The sequence below is a fragment of the Lipomyces japonicus genome (assembly GCF_038497905.1).
Source record: "Lipomyces japonicus strain CBS 7319 unplaced genomic scaffold V1514scaffold_37, whole genome shotgun sequence".
Lineage (NCBI taxonomy): Eukaryota > Fungi > Ascomycota > Lipomycetes > Lipomycetales > Lipomycetaceae > Lipomyces > Lipomyces japonicus.
In genome coordinates this window covers 25,641-46,817 of record NW_027117849.1, presented here as the reverse complement: position 1 = coordinate 46,817, position 21,177 = coordinate 25,641, and the positions used below count along the sequence as shown (strand labels likewise).

Genomic DNA, 21,177 nt, shown 5'->3' with positions numbered 1-21,177 from the left:
ACCAGTAAAACCAAAAAAAAAAAAAAACAGAAATACAGCACACCGAAATATAATATGTACAAATGTAGTGGCCATCTCATAAAACAAACAAAAACAAATAAAAATCGCCCCCCCCCCAAAAAAAAAAATACTAATTCAGACCAAATAAATTCCCAAAAAACACATAATGTAAAAAAAAAAAATGTTACAGAGGCTGAAGACCTTCAACGTATCCATTTCGACCACCCTTGCGCATATGTGTGCGCCTATGAGCTCGCAGGTTATCACTCCTGGAAAATCGACGTTGACACGATTCGACATCGCATACAAACGGTCGTTCGTCAGTATGTGTCCGCGTGTGACGTCGCAAATGTTCCAAACGTTTAAACCCTTTAGTACACTTGTCACATTTATGACGCTTGTCAGTTGGAGAAAGAAGAGTTGTCGGTAATGATTTCACCTGGACCGGTGCCATTGGAATGGCCGCTGCACTAGTACTGGACATGCCAGATGGAGGAGAAAGCGGTGAGAGTGGTGATACTGATCTAGATAGCGACGGATGATGATGATGGTGGTGGTGGTGGTGATGACGATGACGAGTAACAGCAGGTGATGGTGTGGCGGGCGGCGAAGGAGTTACATTGGTCGACGCAACTTGCTGAAGAGCATAAGACGCCGCGGCAGCGCGCGGATGATAGATAATCGGCGCAGAACCATAAAATGAAGAAAAATTTGTGGACTCCGTCGTCGGAGTAAGAAGCGTCACGACTTGATCTTGGCACGGAGTAGCGAAAAACCGGTCTTTTACTGGCGAGCAAATCGGGGTGGAAGAAGGTGAAAGTTCGGGAGAATCTAAAGCAGACTGTGACGAAAGCGAAAGCATGCCCGGAGTGATGGAAATCGGAACGTCTTCGGTTGGAGTGGTTGGACCAGACGAACAAAAAGATGAAACCGAAGAAACAGATGAAGCTGACGAGGTCCGTCGGAACATAACGGGTGGAGACGAGAGAACTTGATGAAGTCCTGAAGCATGAGGAGCCTGTTGCCAATCTAATTGATTATAAGTAGCCATTAAGATCGCATTGGAATCGTAATCGTCAAACATGCTAGTAGAAAAAAAAAAAAAAAAAATTAGCCAATTGATTCACAAGGCGCATTGAGACCCAACATACATTAAAGATTGTGAAGATTAATAAATGCAAAAAAAAAGTCCTCAATTCAAAAAAAAGATAATGAATGAAAAGGTAAATCTTCGAGATCAACCAAAGATATTCTTTCAATTGATGAAAAAAAGCTTCGATGTTGCAAGAAAAGTTCTTTAAAATTTTGGTCAAGAACACAAACCCAATTTAATGAATGCGAAAAAAAAGAGAATTTTCACAATGAGTGACCGGCAAAATGATTGGATCAACAAGACAAGTTTGTAAATACTAGCAATGATCAAAGGATAGGAAGAAAAAAAAAACCAGACTCAAAAAAAAGTAGTTTTGGAGCAGACAAACAAACAAACAAAACCCCCCAAAAGAAATGAAAGAAAACAAAAAAAAAAGAAAAGAAAGAGACTAACAAGAATGAATGAACTAAAAAAAAAAAAAAAATTAAGAATTCAAGGGATTGGAAGCAGGTAAGGAAGGAGGTGAAAGGAATGAAGGGCGGGGTTTGGCGATATCTTATAGGTGTTTTTTTCTGTTTCTTCAAAGCCGAGCAAGATTGAAGTATAGTACCACACTATAACTTGAGTGATGTGAATGCTTACGCACATTTCTTCTCACAAAAAAACCTGCAATAACAACGGTACAGATAAAAAAGTTTGGTTCAGCTTTTAACGAGAACCTTGGGTTCAGGTACCTTTTTGCTAAAAACCTTGTTTTATCAGTCACACTACAATTGAAACTTTCCTCGAAACTGAGTTGGACCCTTAACCACATAACCAACGGGGTCAAACTCCGAAAATTCAGTAACAAACCTTTAACCCTGCGTTTCTCTGTTCCCGGCTCACGAAGTTTGCTTTTTCTCTTCGTCTGGTCTAAACTTTTAAGTAACCAAGACACTGTACCATACACAGTATAAAGTATATAATATAATAATAAAAATAATAATAATAATAATAATAGCGCAACCGGCCCATGTTCTTGTTTTGTCTGCATACAAAATCTCACGGTGCCGACAGGCTGACAGACCGGCAGGCCGGCAAGGCAAGGCTGGGTTCATGTCGTCCCATCTAGTTGCCTATTCTCGTCTCGTCACTCACTCCATGTATATCACAACCACTCTATACATACATGTAACATTGAACACCGATTGGCATGTATCGAACTCGTACGATGCATGCGTTTATTCTCTTGTTTTTATCATATCGTAACTCAACTTCGCTTGCCGTACTTAATATCTTTCAGCTCCATGAAATATACTTCAAATATCGCTACAGTAGAAATATAATTATTATTTGCTAAAATTTATAAGGTTTGTATACGTCTATGCAATCTCCGTACTAAAAAGGGCAAAGTTTAAAATCAAAAAATTATTATAAAATACTGCATAACTATACGTATTACTGCATATATATACGAGTATTAGTATTTAGGCAGTTGAGTGTGATTTCGTCGTGGCCAAGGCTGGCTGGTTGGTTGGTAGGAAAATACGTTACATAAGCAGTGTAGTATGATTTAAAGTTTAAAGGTAACGGGGGTTGTGAGTTTGTTTAGATTCATCCAGACATGTTTTATAAACATGTCGTATATGCTTAAAATATTTTTTTTTTACTAATAAAATATTATCATATTTAACGATATATGAATGCAAAATAAAGCTTAAGAATACAATCAAGATTAAAAGTCGTTGTGTATAAAATACAATTGAATTAAGTACATTATGTACCCGGTGGGCAAAAAAAAAAAAAATTTTGAGTAAGGCTCAGCGCAAGTACCCGTATTACTTATCATACGTGAGTACTTACAATACATGATACAGTAAACCCTTCTGGTAGAAATATTTGCTTCTTATATCGAGTTCTTACTATAGGAAGTTACCCAAACGTCTGTGCAGTTTTGCATGTATGCATTAAATGTAAGTAAATATATTTGTTATGCACAAAAAAGCTTTTTAAGTTATGCTATACTGGCTCATTTTAGATGTTTTACAGCGTCTCATAAATTCCCCAAAATGATTCCAGAGCACTTTTGGAATCCTTCTGTTGTTCACCAAACAACTGCAAAATTTCGTAGGCTTCATGAGCCCTTTTATTTGAAATCAAAGGTCTATCCTCGATTTCCTCATCAGACTCTTCACTTTCAGGCTCAAATTGAGCGAGAATAAAGGCTTCTATTATCCTTTGGAGGTTCTTCAGAAGTCTCACCCACCGGGTTGAGAAATGAATGTATATCCATAATATTTTCAATATGCGATCTGAGACATAACTCAGATAATCCCTTTCAAGATCTTTAATTATGTTCGGATCTAAGCTTTTATCATAATCAGTAGCACCTTCCAAGGTGGGTTTTCAACAATTTGATATGGTTTGTGGTGATATCTGCCTCTTCCAGACATCTATTCCCCAACGTATTGCCTGGAGTACATTCATTCACGAAGATCTTTTTGAGACGCATGAGGGTGGTCTCTCTTTCTTTGGCGCAATGCATGTTTTTCAGCCAATGTAAATGGTCTTCGTTTTGTCTTTGAAGTAATGATGGGTGTCATTATCGTGAAATTGAATTAGAGATGGTTGTGTAAGACTACTTTAAACGGTAAATACATAGTTTATGAATATGTTTCAGGGGCCACCTCGATATAGTAAGGTCCCTAAAATATTAGTAAGATCTTATAACGAAAAATCTTTTTATAACTGTTGTCTAATTTTCGATGATGAAAATTTATTATGGGCTTAACCTCAGCTTATATATGTACAAGTACAAACACAACCCTAGCCTTAACACAGCCACGCCCCAGCCATCCACAGCCCAACAATAATGTAAAAACAACTCTGGGAAAGAAAAAACCTTACTATATCGAGGCTCACTATAGCGAGGGTTTACTGTAGTTCCGTACTTGATAATACGATTACGTATACAACTAACTGTTTTGCTTCAGTTTATGCCGGTTTCAGATTTTGCCAGTCTCGGAAATGTGACCGAAACCTATCCAATCATACACCCGCAAAAGTATCTTGTGAAAAATTATTATATTAAATTTACAACCTCTTGGATGAATGAGGGTTGAACAATCAAAAAATACTAATAAATAAAATATATATTCACATTGCGTAGTGAGTAACGCATGCGCGCCAACGCTGGTAATAACTTGGACAGTGAAAACTCACCAAGTAACGTGACCAAGGGCCAGAACAGGATCCGTCTTCTATAATTTTCTGACTTTTGTGTTTCCAAGGCCCACACTTTTACACACTCACACCCAGGGTAAAACTGCAGCGAGGCGCGAACCAAAAAAAAAAAAAAGAATTACATCTATCTGGACCACGGTTTGACGTCGCGCCATCGTTTAATGTCAGCTTGCTAGAAGTAACTACGTGTTAGGGTATTACGTTATTCTCCTCTTTTGCTCTTAGGTCGTCGAGAAACAGACGAAGCAAAGAAAGAATCTTTGTAAACCTTGATTACAAGTCGGGGTTGTAAAAATATACAATTCAAAAACATATCACATTTAAAATGCCGTAAAATTCTACACTCTACTTCTACTTTCCCTTGCATTAGCGTAGTATTTCGTTGCGGGCCTTCCCTTTATGTTTCAACAACTCCAAAATTTTCATAAACACAACGTGTAATATACTTGTATAGCATAATCACACACAAAGTACCTACTAAATTTAACAATATATAAGTATTATTTAGCGTAACGTATTTAACCAATTTGTATATTTGAAAACTATAAAAATGCAACTGATTCTCTTTGTCGTCATTCTATTAACAAGCTATTCAATAGCTGTGTATTAGTACGTATTTCTCAATGGAGTGCAAGCTTTCTTATTGGTGCGTGTGCGACCAAGGTTTGAGAGATTGCGTGCGGGTATAAAACAAAGCTGTCACACCCAAGATTGTCGAAATTTACCGTCCGTACCTTGAATTTTTTTTTTCGTTGTTTAAGCGAGCTGATTTCAAACTCCAGCCTTACTAATATCGAAAAAAAAAATAACAAAATAAAATAAAATAATTTTCGTTTATTTCAATATAAATATTTGCTATGGTAGTACTAATAGATTACAATCTAACACTCAGACAGAACGTTGCATTATCGCAAATGCACCTTTTGCGCGGTCGGCGGCCCCCGGATATATAATATATATATATATATATGTCTAGCGGGCCTGGTTATCATCATGCAGCAGCTAAAATTACCGCCAACGGTCGACAATTGTGCTTCTTATAACTTATTAACAAATAAAAAAGAACTTAACTTACACGTAACAATTTATTTCATAGAGTATTTAGAAAACACGCGGTTCGTTTGTAGTTCACTAATACACGGACTGTGTGAAGGGAAAGTTCCGGCTTAAAACAAATCACGTATAAATTTGTTCAAATAAGGAAAACTCCGAGGCCACACACCACGACCAATGGGAATCCAACACAAAAAACCCAATGGGTATTTGTGTCCATTTAATATATATCTCATCCATTGATCGACACTTGTCGCACTACTATTTGTGAATTGGTGGGTTGGTGGGCTGGCTAAACCGGGGGCTAGAACTGAACTATTCATAATAGCGTGCGTGAGCCGCTTTGGCTTCCATGCATGGAAGAAGTTTGTTTAAAACTGGAACGCCCGGAATTTTGCGGGCAATAACGAATTCGTCCTAAAGGCAAAAGCAGCACATATAAGCCAAAAGCAATCATAAAAATTGGATTATACAGTTAATAACTTTTACTATAAAACACGTATCAGATTATTTTTTATACATTTCATATTTGTTTAATAGGTGAGAATATGTACATCAATTGAGTTGTTATATATACGGATAAGACAACGACATCGTTATCAAACTTTGGTTCCAATACAACACCCGCAATGGTTAACAACGCAACAAAAAAAAAAAATTGTCACAATTTGTAGCCATTCTCACTCTCTTCAAAGTGTGATGAAAAAGCAAATTTATTTATATACTCTGGTACGGTGGTGCTATATGTCGTTTGGGTTGTGACAAGAAGAGTTATTATGTATCCCGTGTTTGCGCTATTTTGTGCACTGGTTGAACAATTGGTGTGTATATGGTTATATAAATTTCATTCTTATTCGTATATTGTAATTCCGGGTTTCGTTTGCTTTCTCTGTATATATACAACTCTGTAGGGTTTAGTTGTTACTCGGGGGAAACACAACTCGTTACCCGTTATTGAAAAATATGGATTTTCAAAAAAGCGATTTTTTAGTTGTACATTATGATGGTACTTAACTTGTACACATTGCATATAAATTTTTCAACGGCTTCTATATATACATTTAAAGAAGCAAAAAAAAAAAAAAAAAAAAACGGTTTACGTCAACTGATTCGTTTATGTATGCTAACTTGTATTAAAAAGAATATATTTTATCAATTATAATGCAACTCGTTAATTACGACTGATTATTCACGCAAGACTCCTCCTATTTCTCCGCAGACAAGGCAAGAATCGCCGAGAAAAATTTTATAAAAAAAAGGTAATATATTCGTGTATATATATAATGTACCTATATTATAATAAGCTCGACCCTAGGGTGTGCAACTCTGACGAAGTTTATATTTTCAACAAAATTTGATTTGTCTTAAAAAAAAAAACATTGTTACCCCGCAACAAAATAATTTGCTCAAGAAAAGAATAAACCAATTTTTCTGGGTTTGGTTTCAATTTTTTTTTTTTTTTGCAAACTGCGCATTTGCTTAGCCTATATAGTAGTAGAAGCTAAGGCAGAAAGGAAGGAAGGAACCTTATCTAGTCAAAAAGATTGTTGATCATGAATTTTTTTTTTTTTTTTCGTGCTTCGAATTGCAAATTTGCAAAACGAATTGTTTATCAGTTTGATTGATTATACTCCGGGTTTAGTTACAAAAATGAACCTAGCTTATGTGTTGAAACAATTGGCTAATTGTCGTTTTTGTTGTTTTTTTTTTGTTTTTTAAGCTCCCGGAATTTCAAGCAATTACATGCAGTATTAAATTAATAATTAGCAATAACACCATATTTCATTGTTTATCAACCATCATATCTGTCTATTCAAATGAAATTCCATTTATTGGTAATTGAGCTTCTGATCCGGAAGTATGTCGTTTCAACTTTGATTTTTTTTTTTTTTTGGTATAGTACGAATGTCTCCCAGGATACAATGCGATGATTCAATTTTACTGTCAATCACCAATAGATGCATTAAATAAAATAAAATAAAAAAGGGATTTGCATGGCTCTTGTGAACCGTATTCAAATCTGGGTTCTTGCCCGACTGCAAGATTTTATAAATTTATGTTAATTGATTCCAATTACTGCTATTTGCATTATTCTACATATGATGATTGGAAAAAAAACAATTATTTGCCTTGATAAAGATCAAATTATGAAACCAAAAACAAAATTTACGTTGCCGGTGAGTTGTTCACGTAAATTTTTTGATTATTTTGTGCGTTCATATGTTTCAAGGATGCCGGGGGAACGAATTTGTTGAATGAGATCTTATCAGGTATCATCAGGTTTCGGCAGAGCCGTCAACACTATATTATGGAACTTATATGCAATTGCACTAAGCTATATAATGGCATGCGTGTTCCTCTTGAAATCACTTGGCTTGTCCCTCGTCGGGCTTGCTTGTACGTAAGTTGGGGTTCGAAATATTGTGTGATGACATGCATGGCCTTTTTTTTTAACCCTGGGTTTAAGAGCTATCCCTCGCAACGGCTATACATAATAATTCATCAAGTATTAACTAGTCATGTTTTATAACTTGCTACTCGCAAACCCAAAAAAAAAAAGAAGAAATAAAGAAAGAAAGAAAGAAAGAAAAAAAACCTGATTTGTATTCATTTGCGGGGTAAGTCGAAAACCGAGCATTTAAATTTATATGAAAAAAAACGATCCCTGGTTCTACACGCCAAGAAAAAAACCGAATATCACATTAAAGTAACTATCAATTACAAGTGAAAAAAAAAAAAAAACTGGGTAGCAGAACAATTTAAGATGAAATAAAGTAATTAAAAAATTAAAAATAAAAATGATAGAATAAAAAAAATCAAAAATATCTTAAATAAGCGAATGCTGACATGTAATCTTTCTGGTTTAATTTGAACCCTCCTTTTATACAATACGTATTTGTATGCTGTTTGATTTATTAGAATTTATATTAGTTGTTATACGTTAATGTTGCTCCTGAGCTTAATAATAATACTGTATTTGTTAAAGGTAAATCAAATGGTTGTATTGCTTCTATTCCAATTTACATAATTATAATCATAATTTTAGTAATAAATTATTTTCCTAACATGATCCATCATAACTATCTATCACGTAGTAAATGTTTGTTATTAAAAAAAAAAATCAGTTCACATTTCATGTGTACCTTGAGATGTGTGTACTTGTACCGTACGCATATTTGTACATGTCTGTAAACTTTAAAACCTGTCAAAATTCATGCCGTAATTTAAACAACCAAAGTAGGTATAAACTTCACAATTCCGTCACAAATCAACCCGAGGAATGCAGGTTTATTAAAAAAAAAAAAAATTTGAAAAGTGAAACCCATTTGCTTGCCTGTTTTGACAGGTACCTGCCGATCACATCGGTACATTGTTTGGCTGTTGCCAAATCATTGTGAATAATACCTGGGCATGCCATGCCGTTAACTCTTTTTTTTTTTTATTTTCTTCTTTTTGTTGTTATTACTTTGAATTGACTGTTTCATTTATCACAATTTTTTTTAAAATGTCAGCATTACAAAATGATGCCTTTTGAGCCCATCCTTGCCCACCGGTATGCACGTCAGGTCGGATTGTCACATATAATTGCCATGCTTTGGTACTCCAATCAACCTCACAATCATCCTGTTGTTGTTGTTGTTGTTGTTCCCAAGATCGCATGACAAGTTCGATCGCGCCGTGCATGATTGCCAAATGATCCCCAAACGACCGGTGAAGGTAATCAAAAACTGAGGCAGGATGAATCCATTTAACCTGCTCAACATTTTTTTGGTTTGCCAACAGGTAATCAATATCAAGCCCCCAATAACCTTCACCTTCGCCCTTGCGTAAGATTGGAATATCAATCGTGCCTAACGTGCGTAATTTTCGATAGCCTGCAGGGTATAACAATTTTTCTTCATCATCTTCATAATCTTGTACGTTTTGAATCTCAACTTTTGATGATTGTAATCGTGGCGGTTTAAAAATGCCAATGGCCTTGCCCTTGCGTCGTGATGCGATGGCGGCCGTGCATGATGCCAATGACAACCAACTTGCAGGTCCGTAATTCGGGAACTTGTGCTTTAATGTGCAATACGTGACCAGCATCATGACCGGTGCCCGGTTGATCTGAATCGTAACCGGACCGCAGCCGTTGTCGTCGTCGTCCTGGTTCAGTAATTCGGGCACGACCAAATCGGCATCACTTGTCGGTGCCGTTTTGGCATCGATCGTAAACTTGCGACCTCGTTTTGGTAATCTTGATAACAATGTTTCTGATTTTGAACCAGGTCGTGATTGTGATGGCAACGAACGTTTTCGTTTGCTCGCCGGTGCCGTGGCAGTTTTCAATCGGGCCAGTCGGGATTGATCCAACATCGGACAAACCTTGGACAATTCTTCAACCGACTGTTGACCAATTTTTTCTTTTCTATATATATATATAATCCAGGTAAATGTTAGCGTTAGCATGAGGGTTATTATGACAACGTACGTGACCAGGCCATGACTTGTTAATGAAGCTGCGATGGGGATTGATTCCGATAACGAAAACTTGCATGTCGTGGTTAACAGTCGAAGAATTTCATTGATTTGCTGTGATGCCATGATATCAATTCGGTCAATAAAATATTCATTGGTGGCATAAAATTATAATGTTTTTAATTAGTTGACATTAACGACTTGAATTGAGTGTTTGGGTTGGGACTAAAAGAAATCAGGGGTGAGTGAACATTACAATAATCGGAAAAAACCACAACTTTTAAACATTCATTGACAACTATAAAGATCGACAAAATTTACCGGACAAGAAAAAAAAAAAAAAAACTGAGCCTACTTGCGATCCAAAAGTACCACGTTGCTACAATAATAATTATCAAAATCGATGCGGGAATAGCTCTAAAGGTTAATAATAAAATTAACTATCAAAATACACATGATTACAACGGGTCATCTACTGCTCGTCATCGCTTGAACTCAATGGCTCACCGTCAAGTTCCAAATCAATCAATTTTTCAAGATCCGCCGCGTCGTGCACAACAGCAACGGACACGACAGGTGCAAACGGTGTTGACTTTTCGACCTTTTTCCACCGCCCATTACTAACCTCGGCCGACACAGCCGGGCTCATGTCCGCTGCAGGTTTAGTTGCAGATTGTTGCGGTTCAGCCGGTTGCTTACCGACAAACTCCGTAGTCATCAATTCCAATGCGGCATGCGTAAACACGTTCCATCCCTCCCAAACCGACACGACGGCCAAAACCTGGCGCTTAAAATTATCGGCCCTGATCCTGCCGCCGTGTTCGAACTGGGCCATCATGACCTGCCGTAAGCCGGCAAACACGGATATTAATTGGTCTTGAAACAGCGGCCGATATTTCCAAACCCCTTTGTTAGCCAAGCCCATGCCGGAATTATATAACACGTCACCGACCGACCACAACCTGGCGATCCGAACCTGCGGTGTCGTGGACGACGAGTTGACGATAATGCTCTTGCACATGACTTTCACAATTTCTTCGGCTGCGTAGGCGTGCTTGATTGCGAAAGCCATGACCCTTGCAATGGCACCCCTGCGCATTGACACGTGCTGCAGCAGCACGACCAGGTGCAAGTGGGCTACCGGACCAAGCCACTCGCGAACGGCGGCGTCGCGGTCGCGGTCGCGGCCGTTATCTTCGTCATTTTCGTCGTCATCAAGCCGGTCAATCTCGTCAGCTACGGACGGCAACGGTCGCGGCGGCTGCCACACGATCCTGTCACGAAATATCGATTCCGCCGGCTTAAAGTCCCATCGATCGACTGGTTCGCCGCTGGCCAGGCTCCATAGCTTCCACCGGTAATACACTGCATCAGGCAGGGATTGATCAAACAAGAACGCGAATTCAGGGTTAAACCGTTCGCGGGCCATGATTGCGGCTTCAAATTCGGGCCCATGATTAAATACGTGCTCAACCATGGCATGGATCATGCGCATGCGGCCGGCCGTGGTTGGGTATCGCACTGTGACGACGGTGGTGTCGAGAGTTGATGTTGATGTTGTTGTTGGTGGTGGTGCAGATGATGATGATTCAGGAGGCGCTACTTTGCCGTAGTGATGGCCTCCATGGCGAGTGGCCAGCCGGGCACCAAACGGGCCGGCCGATAAATGATGATGTGTTGCAACACCATGCCCGGAAGACAGCGCGGGCGCGGTAGCCGAAGGTGGTGGTTGCCTGCCAACCGCGCTGGCGATGCGCATGCCATCGCCGCCATACTTGCCATTGATCTCACGATTAAAATCAACCGCCTGATCATGATTCCGAAACCGGACGCGCAACAGGTCAGGCGCGGGCCAATCGTAGCCAACGTGAGTAGTTGACGACATGGCCAAGTACGGTTGCAGGACGGATTCGGCCGCCACTCCTCTGATGTAGACCGTCCTGTCGTCGAACTCAGACAGCTCATCCGGACGGGTACTTAGTAGCCTGTCAACGGCAACAGCGGTATCGGTGGTTGCTGGCACGGGCGGCCGTGACGGCACGTCGTTCGCCCGCTGATGGTGCCTCGATTTGAACCCCGACCTGGCCCAGGATGACGATGAATGTCGTTGTTGATCATGATCATGCCGACCAACGGGATCAAAGCTCTTGACAAAATCGTCATATGCTGCCCTGGTCTCTTGGTCTTGCTGGTGCCGTCGTTGCTGCTCCTGTTGCTTCGCGCGGTCGAACGCGGAAACCTTGCCCGAGGACGACGACGATGTGCTGTCTGCAGGCTTTTTTTTTTTTTGAAGAGTTAAAAATAACAACGCACGGTGAAGGTAAATGGAAACGGTCAACGTACAGGCTTGCGAGGAATGAAGTGGCGAGGAGGCATCTGCAATCACCAGATGGATGGTCAGTTGTAAGTAAAGGAAAGTAAGGCATTGATTACATCAGTGAGTTGTAAAAAGTATTACTCACTTATTTTATTTCTTCTAGCGACGTTTCCACCGCCCAACCTAATGACTCACACTGCTGGCGATTAGCAACCACAACAGACAGCCAATTCAGCCAGTCAGCCAAGTCAGCCAGCCTATCGATGCCAGCCTGCCATTCGGTTCGCAGTGCCGGCTCGCAGGCCGCTCGGTGGTGCGTCGCCACCGGTCGCCGGAGATCGGTCGCCGAGACCGAGCAAGGCGCCAGCAGCTATAAATCAGCGCCGGCTTCCTGGTTCGGCCTGATGGTTTGCAATTATCGCACCAGCTGCATTTATTATCGTTACTTGCAATCATGGGTGATACCTTGAGATACAGCTTTTTTGGCGAGATTGTCCACTACGCGTCCGGCGGCAGGCTGATGCAATACGTGGACGAGAGGCCGGACTTTGTTCTGCCCTTGCCAACTCAAATACCCTCGACCGACGCGTCGTCGCCATCCGAAACTGTTGAAAAGACCTTGTCACGGTCCTCATTATCATCCTCAACTGCTGCCGACGTGGAGAAAACTGCCGCGGCCGCAGACACGGAAGCTGCCGCGGACGCTGCCGCTGGCCACAAGGATCCAGATTTGGTGACATGGTACGGTCCCGACGATCCGGAAAATCCTCAGAACTGGTCGTCCGGTCGCAAGATGTACACGTTGGCCATGTTTTGCGTGCTCACCGTGTCCGTGTACATGGGCTCGTCCATCTACACGCCCGGAATTACAGAGTTGATGGAAGAGTTTCAGGTCAGCGCCGTCGTGGCTGCGTTGCCGCTGACACTATACGTGATTGGCTACGGCATTGGGTATGTTCAAATTGTTTCGATGGATACGTAAAAAAATGTTCTTTGTTCTAACACCAGACAAGGCCAATGGTGTTGGCCCCCTTGTCGGAAATTCCAGCCGTCGGCCGCAACATGGTCTACATCCCGACATTGCTCTTGTTTGTCATTCTTCAAATACCGTCCGCATTAACCCGATCGATCGGTGGCTTGATCGTCGCCAGATTCTTTGCCGGGTTTTTCTCGTCTCCAGCGTTGGCCACATGTGGTGCATCAATCGGTGACATCTTGCTGCCTCAACATTTGCCCTATGGCATCGCCGTATGGGGTGCCAGCGGGTCTGGAGGTCCCGCGTTCGGTCCTTTACTCGGTGGCGTGTTTGCGCAAGTTAAAAACTGGCGATGGACTTTTTGGTGCTTGATGTGGATTTCCGGTGCCAGTTTCATCCTCCTTTTTTTCACCTTGCCCGAGACCAACCCGGCCACGATCTTGCACCGCCGCGCCCGCCGCTTGCGCAAGCGGTACGGCAATGAGAAATTTTACACCGCTGGCGAGATTGAATTTTCTCACATGACCGCACGACAGATGGTGTACAACAACCTTGTCCGGCCGTTCGTGATCTTGACCGTGGAACCGCCGGTCGTGTTGTTGAACCTGTACACGGCGTTTATTTACGCGGTTCTCTACACCTGGTTCGAAGCCTTTCCGATCGTGTTTGAACAAATTCATCATTTTAATTTGATCGAATCCGGACTAACATACCTGGGCATCGTGATTGGTTGCAACATTGTCGGCGCCTTGTACTGCTTGCTGTTTAAAACGTTCGTCATGCCGCAACTCATGCGTGGCGCCAGGCCAGAAGTTTTGTTCAAGCTGAGTTTTTATTTTTCACCAATCATCCCGTTGGCGTTATTATTTTTCGGCTGGACAAGTTCGGCTGATATCCATTGGATCGTGCCCATCGTGGCATCGGGCACGTTCATGCTTGGCGGCTTTGTGGTTTTCCAAGTCGTGTTTAATTACTTGGGCATGTCATACCCTCGATTTCTGGCCAGCGTCTTTGCCGGCAACGCTTTTTTCAGGTCGTGTCTGGCTTCCGTGTTCCCGTTATTTGCCAGTCACATGTTTACAAACTTGGGACCGTCAAAATTCCCGGTTGGATACGGTTCCACCATCCTGGCCGCCGTCGGCGTGATCATGATGTTATTGCCTGTATTATTTTACCGGTCCGGTGAGCTCATGCGTGCCAAATCGCGGTTTGCCAATTAAAAAAATGGAAGTATTTTTTTTTTTTTAAATATAGATATATATAATGTATAATTTCAAATCAAACCATTTTAATCATATAATTTGTTGTGCCAACCCGGTTCCACCCAGCGTAGCCGACGACGTAAACAATTGACCTCGGACAGCCGCGATCGCATAAAACGCACTGGCAATGGTCAAAAACACGGCAGCCGCGATCAAGGCCGAGCCACGAATAAACAACGTGAACCATTGCACCAACGCCAGCCTTTTGTTAACCAAACTGTTAGCACACGCACGAATTTTATTTATTTATTTATTTTTCTTAAAACACTCACGCAAGATAAAATGCAGCTCTAGGCCAGTTATTGTTAAACCTGCGAATAAACTCGGCAAACCGCTCCGAGATTGGGCAGATGCGAAGCAAAAACGGGATCTCCACAAACACGAGCACGAGTCCCTCCGCACTTTGGATCCGCATTAAAACAGAAAAAAGTTAGTTCAAAGAAACAACCCAAACTTGATTTGATTAAAAAACCGCACATGCAAACACCAGAGAAAATAATGAGCCCGAGATTGAATGAAAAAATGGTGGCGATGCCGACCGCGACGCAGATAACGATCGATATTATGCCGGTCCTGGGATGCACAATTTCCTTGCGTTAACTCCCGTTTCCAAACCACAACTTTTAACGTGAAATATTATTTTTTTTTCTTCTTATTTACCATTGACCGTATATGCTGTAATTTTTTTATTCACGGTAAGCACAGAACTAACGATACAAGCCCGACAATTGTTGGCCTGTTTGTGTTTGTGTTTTGTTTTACCTGAAATTGCGAGTCCTGAGTTCGTCCCCAAGAGCCATGACCAAATCGGAGAAATCGAGTTTGTAAATTATAAAAAATTCAAGTTTATAATAATCTAGCAAAGCATAAAAAAAAACACAAATTTAGCAATCGGTCGAATTAATGAATTGCCTTTGGATTGGAAGGTTCGTTGCATTTGCCAAATTGCGGGTTGCACAACACGCGTCATACATGTTACCCGGCTAATGTCACGAGCTTGTATAAAACAGCCAGATTGAGCAAAATCTTTTTTTTTTTTTTTTTTTTTTTAAATGGCTTTCCAAGATTCAATTCAATTCGATGTCGTTGAGCTTTTATTGATACCCATATAGTAGTCTTTGAATTAAAATAAAGGTATGTTAAATATATATATATATATTTATATATATATAGATATGTGTGTGCGTGTCTCTTTCTTTTTTGCATCGAATAATGCCAAACTTCAAATGATGATTTTTTTTTTAAAAAACTTATCTACATTATCTGCAAACACATTTGAAGATCTTTTATTACAAATAGTCTGATTTTTGGTTTGTGCATATTCTGATTTGCCAAATTGACAACATATATATATATGTAGAGCGCATTCACTTTATTTTGTTTAGTTTTTAAACTAACCCGTCTTTTCAATTGTTATTATATAGGTAATGCGCAACACCATAAGGATTGAATATCGTATAATTGAGAATGTAGTCTACTGTTTTGTGTTGTAAATTGCAAATAGATTTTATTTTATTTTTTTATTTCTTTTTCCATCAAAATTTATTTAAAAGTCAATGTAGTGAGTTGTATGGAGCCGATGCGGGTTAGGTGAAAAAGGAAAAGGAGCAATTTATTGTGCATGCTAATAATATTCTGATGTTCCCTGCACATGCTGCAAGCACGACCTTACATGACAATCAGGTCATGGCGGATACCATAACAATCGCAAACGAGATGCGGCTGCCGAGGCCAGATGCTGAAATTGAAAAAGATGATGAAAAAGACGATGAAAAAGACGATGAAGAAGAAGAAGAAGAAGAAGAAGAAGAAGAAGAAGAAGAAGAAGAGGAAGAGGAAGAGGAAGAGGAAGAGGATGAGGAAGCGGAAGAGGAAGATAAGGATGAGGATGACGAGGAAGAGGAAGATGAGGAAGATGAGGACGAAGAGGAAGAAGTGGAAGAAGAAGTAGAAGAACAAGAAGAAGAACAAGAAGACGAAGAAGAAGAAGAGGAAGAAGTTGATTATGATGATGATGTTGAAGATGAAGACGATGAAGTGGAAGAGCTCGAGCGAGTTCAGGATCAAGAGCAAATAAACGAAGACAAAGACGTTAACAATGACGACGATGACGACGACGATGTAATCATAACCGAACCCAATGCGAACGCGAATAGCAACAGCAAGATTACCATCGACAAAACCAACGGCAAATTAAGCCAAACCAGCAAGACCGTCAAGACAAAGTCAATCAAGAGTAAGCCACCCAAGAAACCTCAGCAGCAGCAACAGCAGCAGCAGCAGCAGCAGTCCGGTCAGGAAACTCAGCCTAAACTTCCACCTTACAAATCATATCGCAAAAAATATCAAAAGTTACGCATCCGGTTCGAGTCCGTCTTGAGTCATCATAAGGATCTCTTGGTCAAGCAATCATCTTCTGGTCACATTCTGGCCAGATTAAATTCTGAAAACGGCCGGTTGCTCGATGCGTTGTTGGACTTGACCACGGCGGACCGGGTCAATGAAGAATTGCGCGTGCGCGGGATCATTAATAATAATAACAATAATAATAACAATGACAATAATAATGATAATAACGAACAAGACAATGACAAGGATGACAACGACATTGATCTTGACGATGAAGAACTTGAACGGAACAGGCGAATCGAACGAGTGATTGCGGGCACCAAATTAAGTGGCGACGTGTTACTATTCCATGACTACGACGATACTGATGACTTATTCTAATGTAAAAATTCTATAACAAAAAATATATATATATATATATATAATTCTATATTCAAACATTTCTAGTCGTGTATCCGATCTGAACCGGCCATTGCACCTTGACGCCATACGCGGCAGCCAGGTCGAGCACAAGGTTTGGATTGTGTGAGAACTTGCGGCCGACCAACACGGCATCGACACCCTTGGCCAACGTGTTTTCAATCACGTCCTTGTCATGTAACACGCCAACCGGTGCGATATGCAATCCGGGGATCTTGGCCTGTTGCAACGCAAACGCAAACGGCGCGTTAAACGCAGGCTCGTACACCCACGCCCTGGTCTTCGCCGTGTTGCCGCTGGATGACACGTCTGCCAGGTCGACACCTAACGGTGCCAACAGCTTAAACAACTCAACCGTGTCCTTGCTTGTCCACCCGGCAGTGCCTTGCTCATCTTCATTTTCTTCGACCCTGTCCGAAGCCGACGTGCGCACAAACAACAACACGTTTTCGGGCAACACGGCCTTGATCGCGGTCACGACTTCAGTCAAAAACCGGATCCGGTTCTCAAACGATCCACCGTACTCATCCGTGCGCTTGTTAACCGCTGGAGATAAAAACTCGTTCAACAGGTACCCATGCGCGGCATGAATCTCAATCACGTCCACGCCGGCCTTGACCGCCCTGGCAGCTGCCTGTGCAAACTTGGTCACCAACGATTTTATTTCCGCCACGGTTAATTCCCGCGGACTCACGTACGCGCCATCAATCGCAAACGCTTCCGCGGTCGGTGCCACCACGTCAGCCGGGAACCCAAGTGCTTCACCTTCGGTTGCGAACGCGGCCGGTTTGGACGGGTCCTGCCTCAACCACGGTGCCAACGTCGAAGCCTTGCGACCGGCATGCGCAATTTGAATGCCAATCTTGCCACCTTGAGCGTGCACGAAATCAGCCACTCTTTTCAACGGGCCGACATGATCGTCATGCCACAGGCCGGCATCGTTGGGCGTGATGCGGCCTTCCGGAGACACGGCGGATGCTTCCACAATCACCAGGCTCGCACCGCGCACCGCGTACGAACCAATCGCCACTAACGTCCAATCGTTAAGCAATCCGTTCGTGTAAGAATACTGGCACATGGGTGAGACCCATACTCGGTTTTGAAACGTCACGTTGCGGATCGTGAGCGGCGTGAACACGCGAGGCGCCTCCTTGCCCTCGGGGACGGACAGCAACGTGCCAGGAGCAGGCACCTGAGCAGGAATGAAATACGGCACGTTCTCTGCACCACGGACAACGTTAGTCATGACGATGAATATAAACCAGGTTTTGTTAAAATCTTGTTAGAATATCAATTGCAATGACAATGGCCCAAAAAAAAAAAAAGCCTTGTGTCCTGGGACCTAAGTTATTACGTGACATTTTAGATTACAAATAACTACATGTGTTAGGCAAGTTATTAATTGCGTAACTCCGTCCCCTTAATGTTATCATCCCACAACCCTACGAAAACAGCTTAAACTGATTAAAACTAGCTGGAATCTGATAAATTAGTCCTTGCATGCGCATGCCTTACGCTGTTCCGATGACCACTAAAATCCGGCTAACTTTTTCGCCGGTAAGGGGTCCCGAATCTTGCAAGCAAATTCTTTTTAGCTCTCGGACTCTTTTCAGATAACTTCGTTGGTCTTTCAAAGTGCCTTGATCTCACCAGTTGGAACTTGGCTATTGGCTACTACAGCCTTGGCCAACTGGTCAACCGACTTCATGCTTTTGAAATTACCCCGACCCTAAAACTAAAGATCACTAAGCTGCACATGCGTTCAGGGTACGGTTTTTACCAGCATTTTGGTTTTTTTTCCGGTTCGTCATGACGTCATGTGTTCTATTTATACACCAATTGCTCATTGCATGGCGAAGGTCAAGGATTCTGTTTGTTGGCTACGAGTAATTCAATAAACGTGATTGCAAAAAAAATTTAGCACATGCCCAGTCACCATGCCAATATAAAAAAAATTCTTCCATGTATGTGACGATGTATGCTGGCATCGTAACCTGTATACGCGGGAGTTGTGGTCTGCTGAGTCACGGCTGACCAAGCAGGCAGCATGGGGGAAAGGACAATGCGCATTGCATATAACGCTCCATTAAACGTACATTACTACTAATAACAAGAATAAGAATAAAAAAAAAATAGCAATTGTAAAACGGCATAAAAATTCAATCCCGCTGAGGAGGCGCGGCATAATCACTGGAAGTTGCATCAGCCACAGACGGCGTCACAGGTGACTTTGCTTCGGCTTGTGCAGGACCACCACCACCAGAAGCAGCAGCAGCGCGAGCGGAGGCAGCAACAAGTGGTGACCGTGACGGAGGCGATGACAATTGTGCAGCCGGCTGTTCAGGCTTGATGTCAATTTTGGCGGCAGGTGGCACCAATGGCTTAAACCCAGACGCAGCCAGGATCGAAGGTGCCGGCTCGGCCCGGTCAAGCCAGTTCAATATCATCATAATCTTGAGCAAGTTTCCTCGCAGGTCCAAATGCTTGCCATCTTGTAACGTGGTTTGCACGGTCGCATTCCATGTACCCAACACGTCAATGTCGGATCGGGCAGCCAGCAGGTCAACCATGCCGTGTTCGAATAATTGTAATGCCTTGGTGCCGTGCTTGATCGCGTCTTGGTCAATCATGTTGGGCCCGGCCGATCCCGGCGTGACAAACAGCTGAGCCCGGCCCACGTGCCTGGGCAGGGCTTCCGAAATCGTGCGCTCGATTGAAGTTAGCCACCCTGCCGTGGCCTGCACGTCCAAGTCGTTGTGATGGCCCTGACTGTAAACAAGCGCGACCGGTTTGCCCGAACCGGCGGCGCCGTCTGAACCTGATGAAGATGCCGCAGCTGCTGCCAGTGACTGGGCCAAATTTTCGAGCTCGGCCGCAGCTGGCGGGTACGTAGTCACGACGTGGTTTTGCACGTTGATTGTCCTGGCGTCGCATTTGAGTGAGCTTAAATCGAACTTGGCCACGTCGTCAGAATTGAAAATGCCCTGCACGGCGCACCGCAACGTATCGAACTGGCCGTCACAGAAGCACGCCTGCTTTTCATCGACCCTAAAATTCCACTGCGTGACGGCGCCGAACCCGAGGTCCTCGCGCATGAGCACGTGCAAGGCGCCGACGGCGTGTCGCATCATGGAGTCGCCGACAAACAAGACCCGATCGAACCGGCTGATGATGCCGCATACCTCGTCCCTGTCGTACCACCGCATGTCACAGCCGCGAGGCATGTATGGCGCATCCATGCCGATGCGGCCGCCGCCGGACATGGCGGCCAGTAACTCGCTCTTCGTATCACACAACGGCTCGAACGGCCGGTGCACTTCCAACGACGACACCGCGCATGCGTGCTTGTTTGCGAACCGGGCAAACGTGTCGGCCGTGTCAGACTGCCGGCTTTCTCCCCGTGGCACCGGCGCGCCAGCCATGCCTGGATATGCAATTCCTACAAATTCATGCCCTGCAGCAGACGCGGCGTGTGATGATGACTCGCGAGCAATCTGTTGTTGCAATATCAATTCTTGCTGCTGTGACGGTGACAACGGCGGGCTGGTGCTAACATCATTGCCACTGGTCACGGCCAGAATTAAAACCAGCACGACCAAGACTGCGACCAAGATTGAACCTGCCGGCCGAAGCAATACCCTGCGCAATTGCCGGTTGGTTACCACGAACGAGCTCGACCTCCGCATGTCAGACAGTAACGGCACGGACGAAGACATGATGAAAAAAAAATGGAAAATAGATGTAAATAAATTCGAAACAGATGCATATATACGTATCCTACATATATATATATATATATATATATATATCTATAACTATATATAAATTGCGTTTTGCGCGCGGAAATTCGGGGGATGAATTGATATGCTATGCGTGGACTTCTCATTTTTGCATTTTGCATTTTGCATTCGAGGCATGCATGCGCCTCAGCTGCAAGGTACCAACCATATGGACCCATGTGCTCGCCCGTGGCGGTGCAAAAATTTCCCCGCGTCACGTAAGCGATTAGTCATGTGTGCATCGG

The 21,177-nt window shown here is 42.8% G+C and overlaps 8 protein-coding genes across 8 annotated transcripts; 2 read left to right on the top strand and 6 right to left on the bottom strand.

Moving 5' to 3' along the window:
* Nucleotides 1-184: 184 nt before the first annotated feature.
* V1514DRAFT_348479 (uncharacterized protein) lies at nucleotides 185-1,084 on the bottom strand (the record flags this gene model as incomplete). The annotated part of the gene is made up of 2 exons (XM_066929336.1): nucleotides 185-465; nucleotides 577-1,084. The coding sequence occupies 2 exons, from the start codon at nucleotides 1,082-1,084 to the stop codon at nucleotides 185-187; spliced, it is 789 nt and encodes a 262-aa protein (XP_066781936.1).
* Nucleotides 1,085-8,390: 7,306 nt separating this feature from the next.
* Nucleotides 8,391-10,093, bottom strand: V1514DRAFT_335020 (uncharacterized protein). The gene is made up of 2 exons (XM_066928319.1): nucleotides 9,843-10,093; nucleotides 8,391-9,779 (listed from the first exon to the last, which is right to left on the bottom strand). Exons 1-2 carry the CDS (start codon nucleotides 9,953-9,955, stop codon nucleotides 8,831-8,833), a joined length of 1,062 nt encoding a protein of 353 aa, XP_066781935.1. The 5' UTR covers nucleotides 9,956-10,093; the 3' UTR covers nucleotides 8,391-8,830.
* An 18-nt stretch (nucleotides 10,094-10,111) lies between these two features.
* Nucleotides 10,112-12,233, bottom strand: V1514DRAFT_335015 (uncharacterized protein). Its single transcript, XM_066928318.1, has 2 exons — nucleotides 12,173-12,233; nucleotides 10,112-12,104 (listed from the first exon to the last, which is right to left on the bottom strand). Exons 1-2 carry the CDS (start codon nucleotides 12,203-12,205, stop codon nucleotides 10,302-10,304), a joined length of 1,836 nt encoding a protein of 611 aa, XP_066781934.1. The 5' UTR covers nucleotides 12,206-12,233; the 3' UTR covers nucleotides 10,112-10,301.
* Nucleotides 12,140-14,419, top strand: V1514DRAFT_335011 (major facilitator superfamily domain-containing protein). Its single transcript, XM_066928317.1, has 3 exons — nucleotides 12,140-12,246; nucleotides 12,310-13,097; nucleotides 13,160-14,419. The coding sequence occupies exons 2-3, from the start codon at nucleotides 12,601-12,603 to the stop codon at nucleotides 14,340-14,342; spliced, it is 1,680 nt and encodes a 559-aa protein (XP_066781933.1). The 5' UTR covers nucleotides 12,140-12,246; nucleotides 12,310-12,600; the 3' UTR covers nucleotides 14,343-14,419.
* Nucleotides 14,286-15,302, bottom strand: V1514DRAFT_335004 (uncharacterized protein). The gene is made up of 5 exons (XM_066928316.1): nucleotides 15,147-15,302; nucleotides 15,045-15,059; nucleotides 14,862-14,957; nucleotides 14,657-14,785; nucleotides 14,286-14,586 (listed from the first exon to the last, which is right to left on the bottom strand). Exons 1-5 carry the CDS (start codon nucleotides 15,182-15,184, stop codon nucleotides 14,415-14,417), a joined length of 450 nt encoding a protein of 149 aa, XP_066781932.1. The 5' UTR covers nucleotides 15,185-15,302; the 3' UTR covers nucleotides 14,286-14,414.
* Nucleotides 15,303-16,022: 720 nt separating this feature from the next.
* Nucleotides 16,023-17,114, top strand: V1514DRAFT_344111 (uncharacterized protein; the record flags this gene model as incomplete). The annotated part of the gene is made up of 1 exon (XM_066929172.1): nucleotides 16,023-17,114. The coding sequence occupies one exon, from the start codon at nucleotides 16,023-16,025 to the stop codon at nucleotides 17,112-17,114; it is 1,092 nt and encodes a 363-aa protein (XP_066781931.1).
* On the bottom strand, nucleotides 17,099-18,529 carry V1514DRAFT_334997 (uncharacterized protein). Its single transcript, XM_066928315.1, has one exon. The coding sequence runs from the start codon at nucleotides 18,397-18,399 to the stop codon at nucleotides 17,167-17,169; it is 1,233 nt and encodes a 410-aa protein (XP_066781930.1). The 5' UTR covers nucleotides 18,400-18,529; the 3' UTR covers nucleotides 17,099-17,166.
* A 581-nt stretch (nucleotides 18,530-19,110) lies between these two features.
* V1514DRAFT_334995 (uncharacterized protein) lies at nucleotides 19,111-21,039 on the bottom strand. Its single transcript, XM_066928314.1, has one exon. It carries the CDS (start codon nucleotides 20,867-20,869, stop codon nucleotides 19,313-19,315), a length of 1,557 nt encoding a protein of 518 aa, XP_066781929.1. The 5' UTR covers nucleotides 20,870-21,039; the 3' UTR covers nucleotides 19,111-19,312.
* Nucleotides 21,040-21,177: the final 138 nt, after the last annotated feature.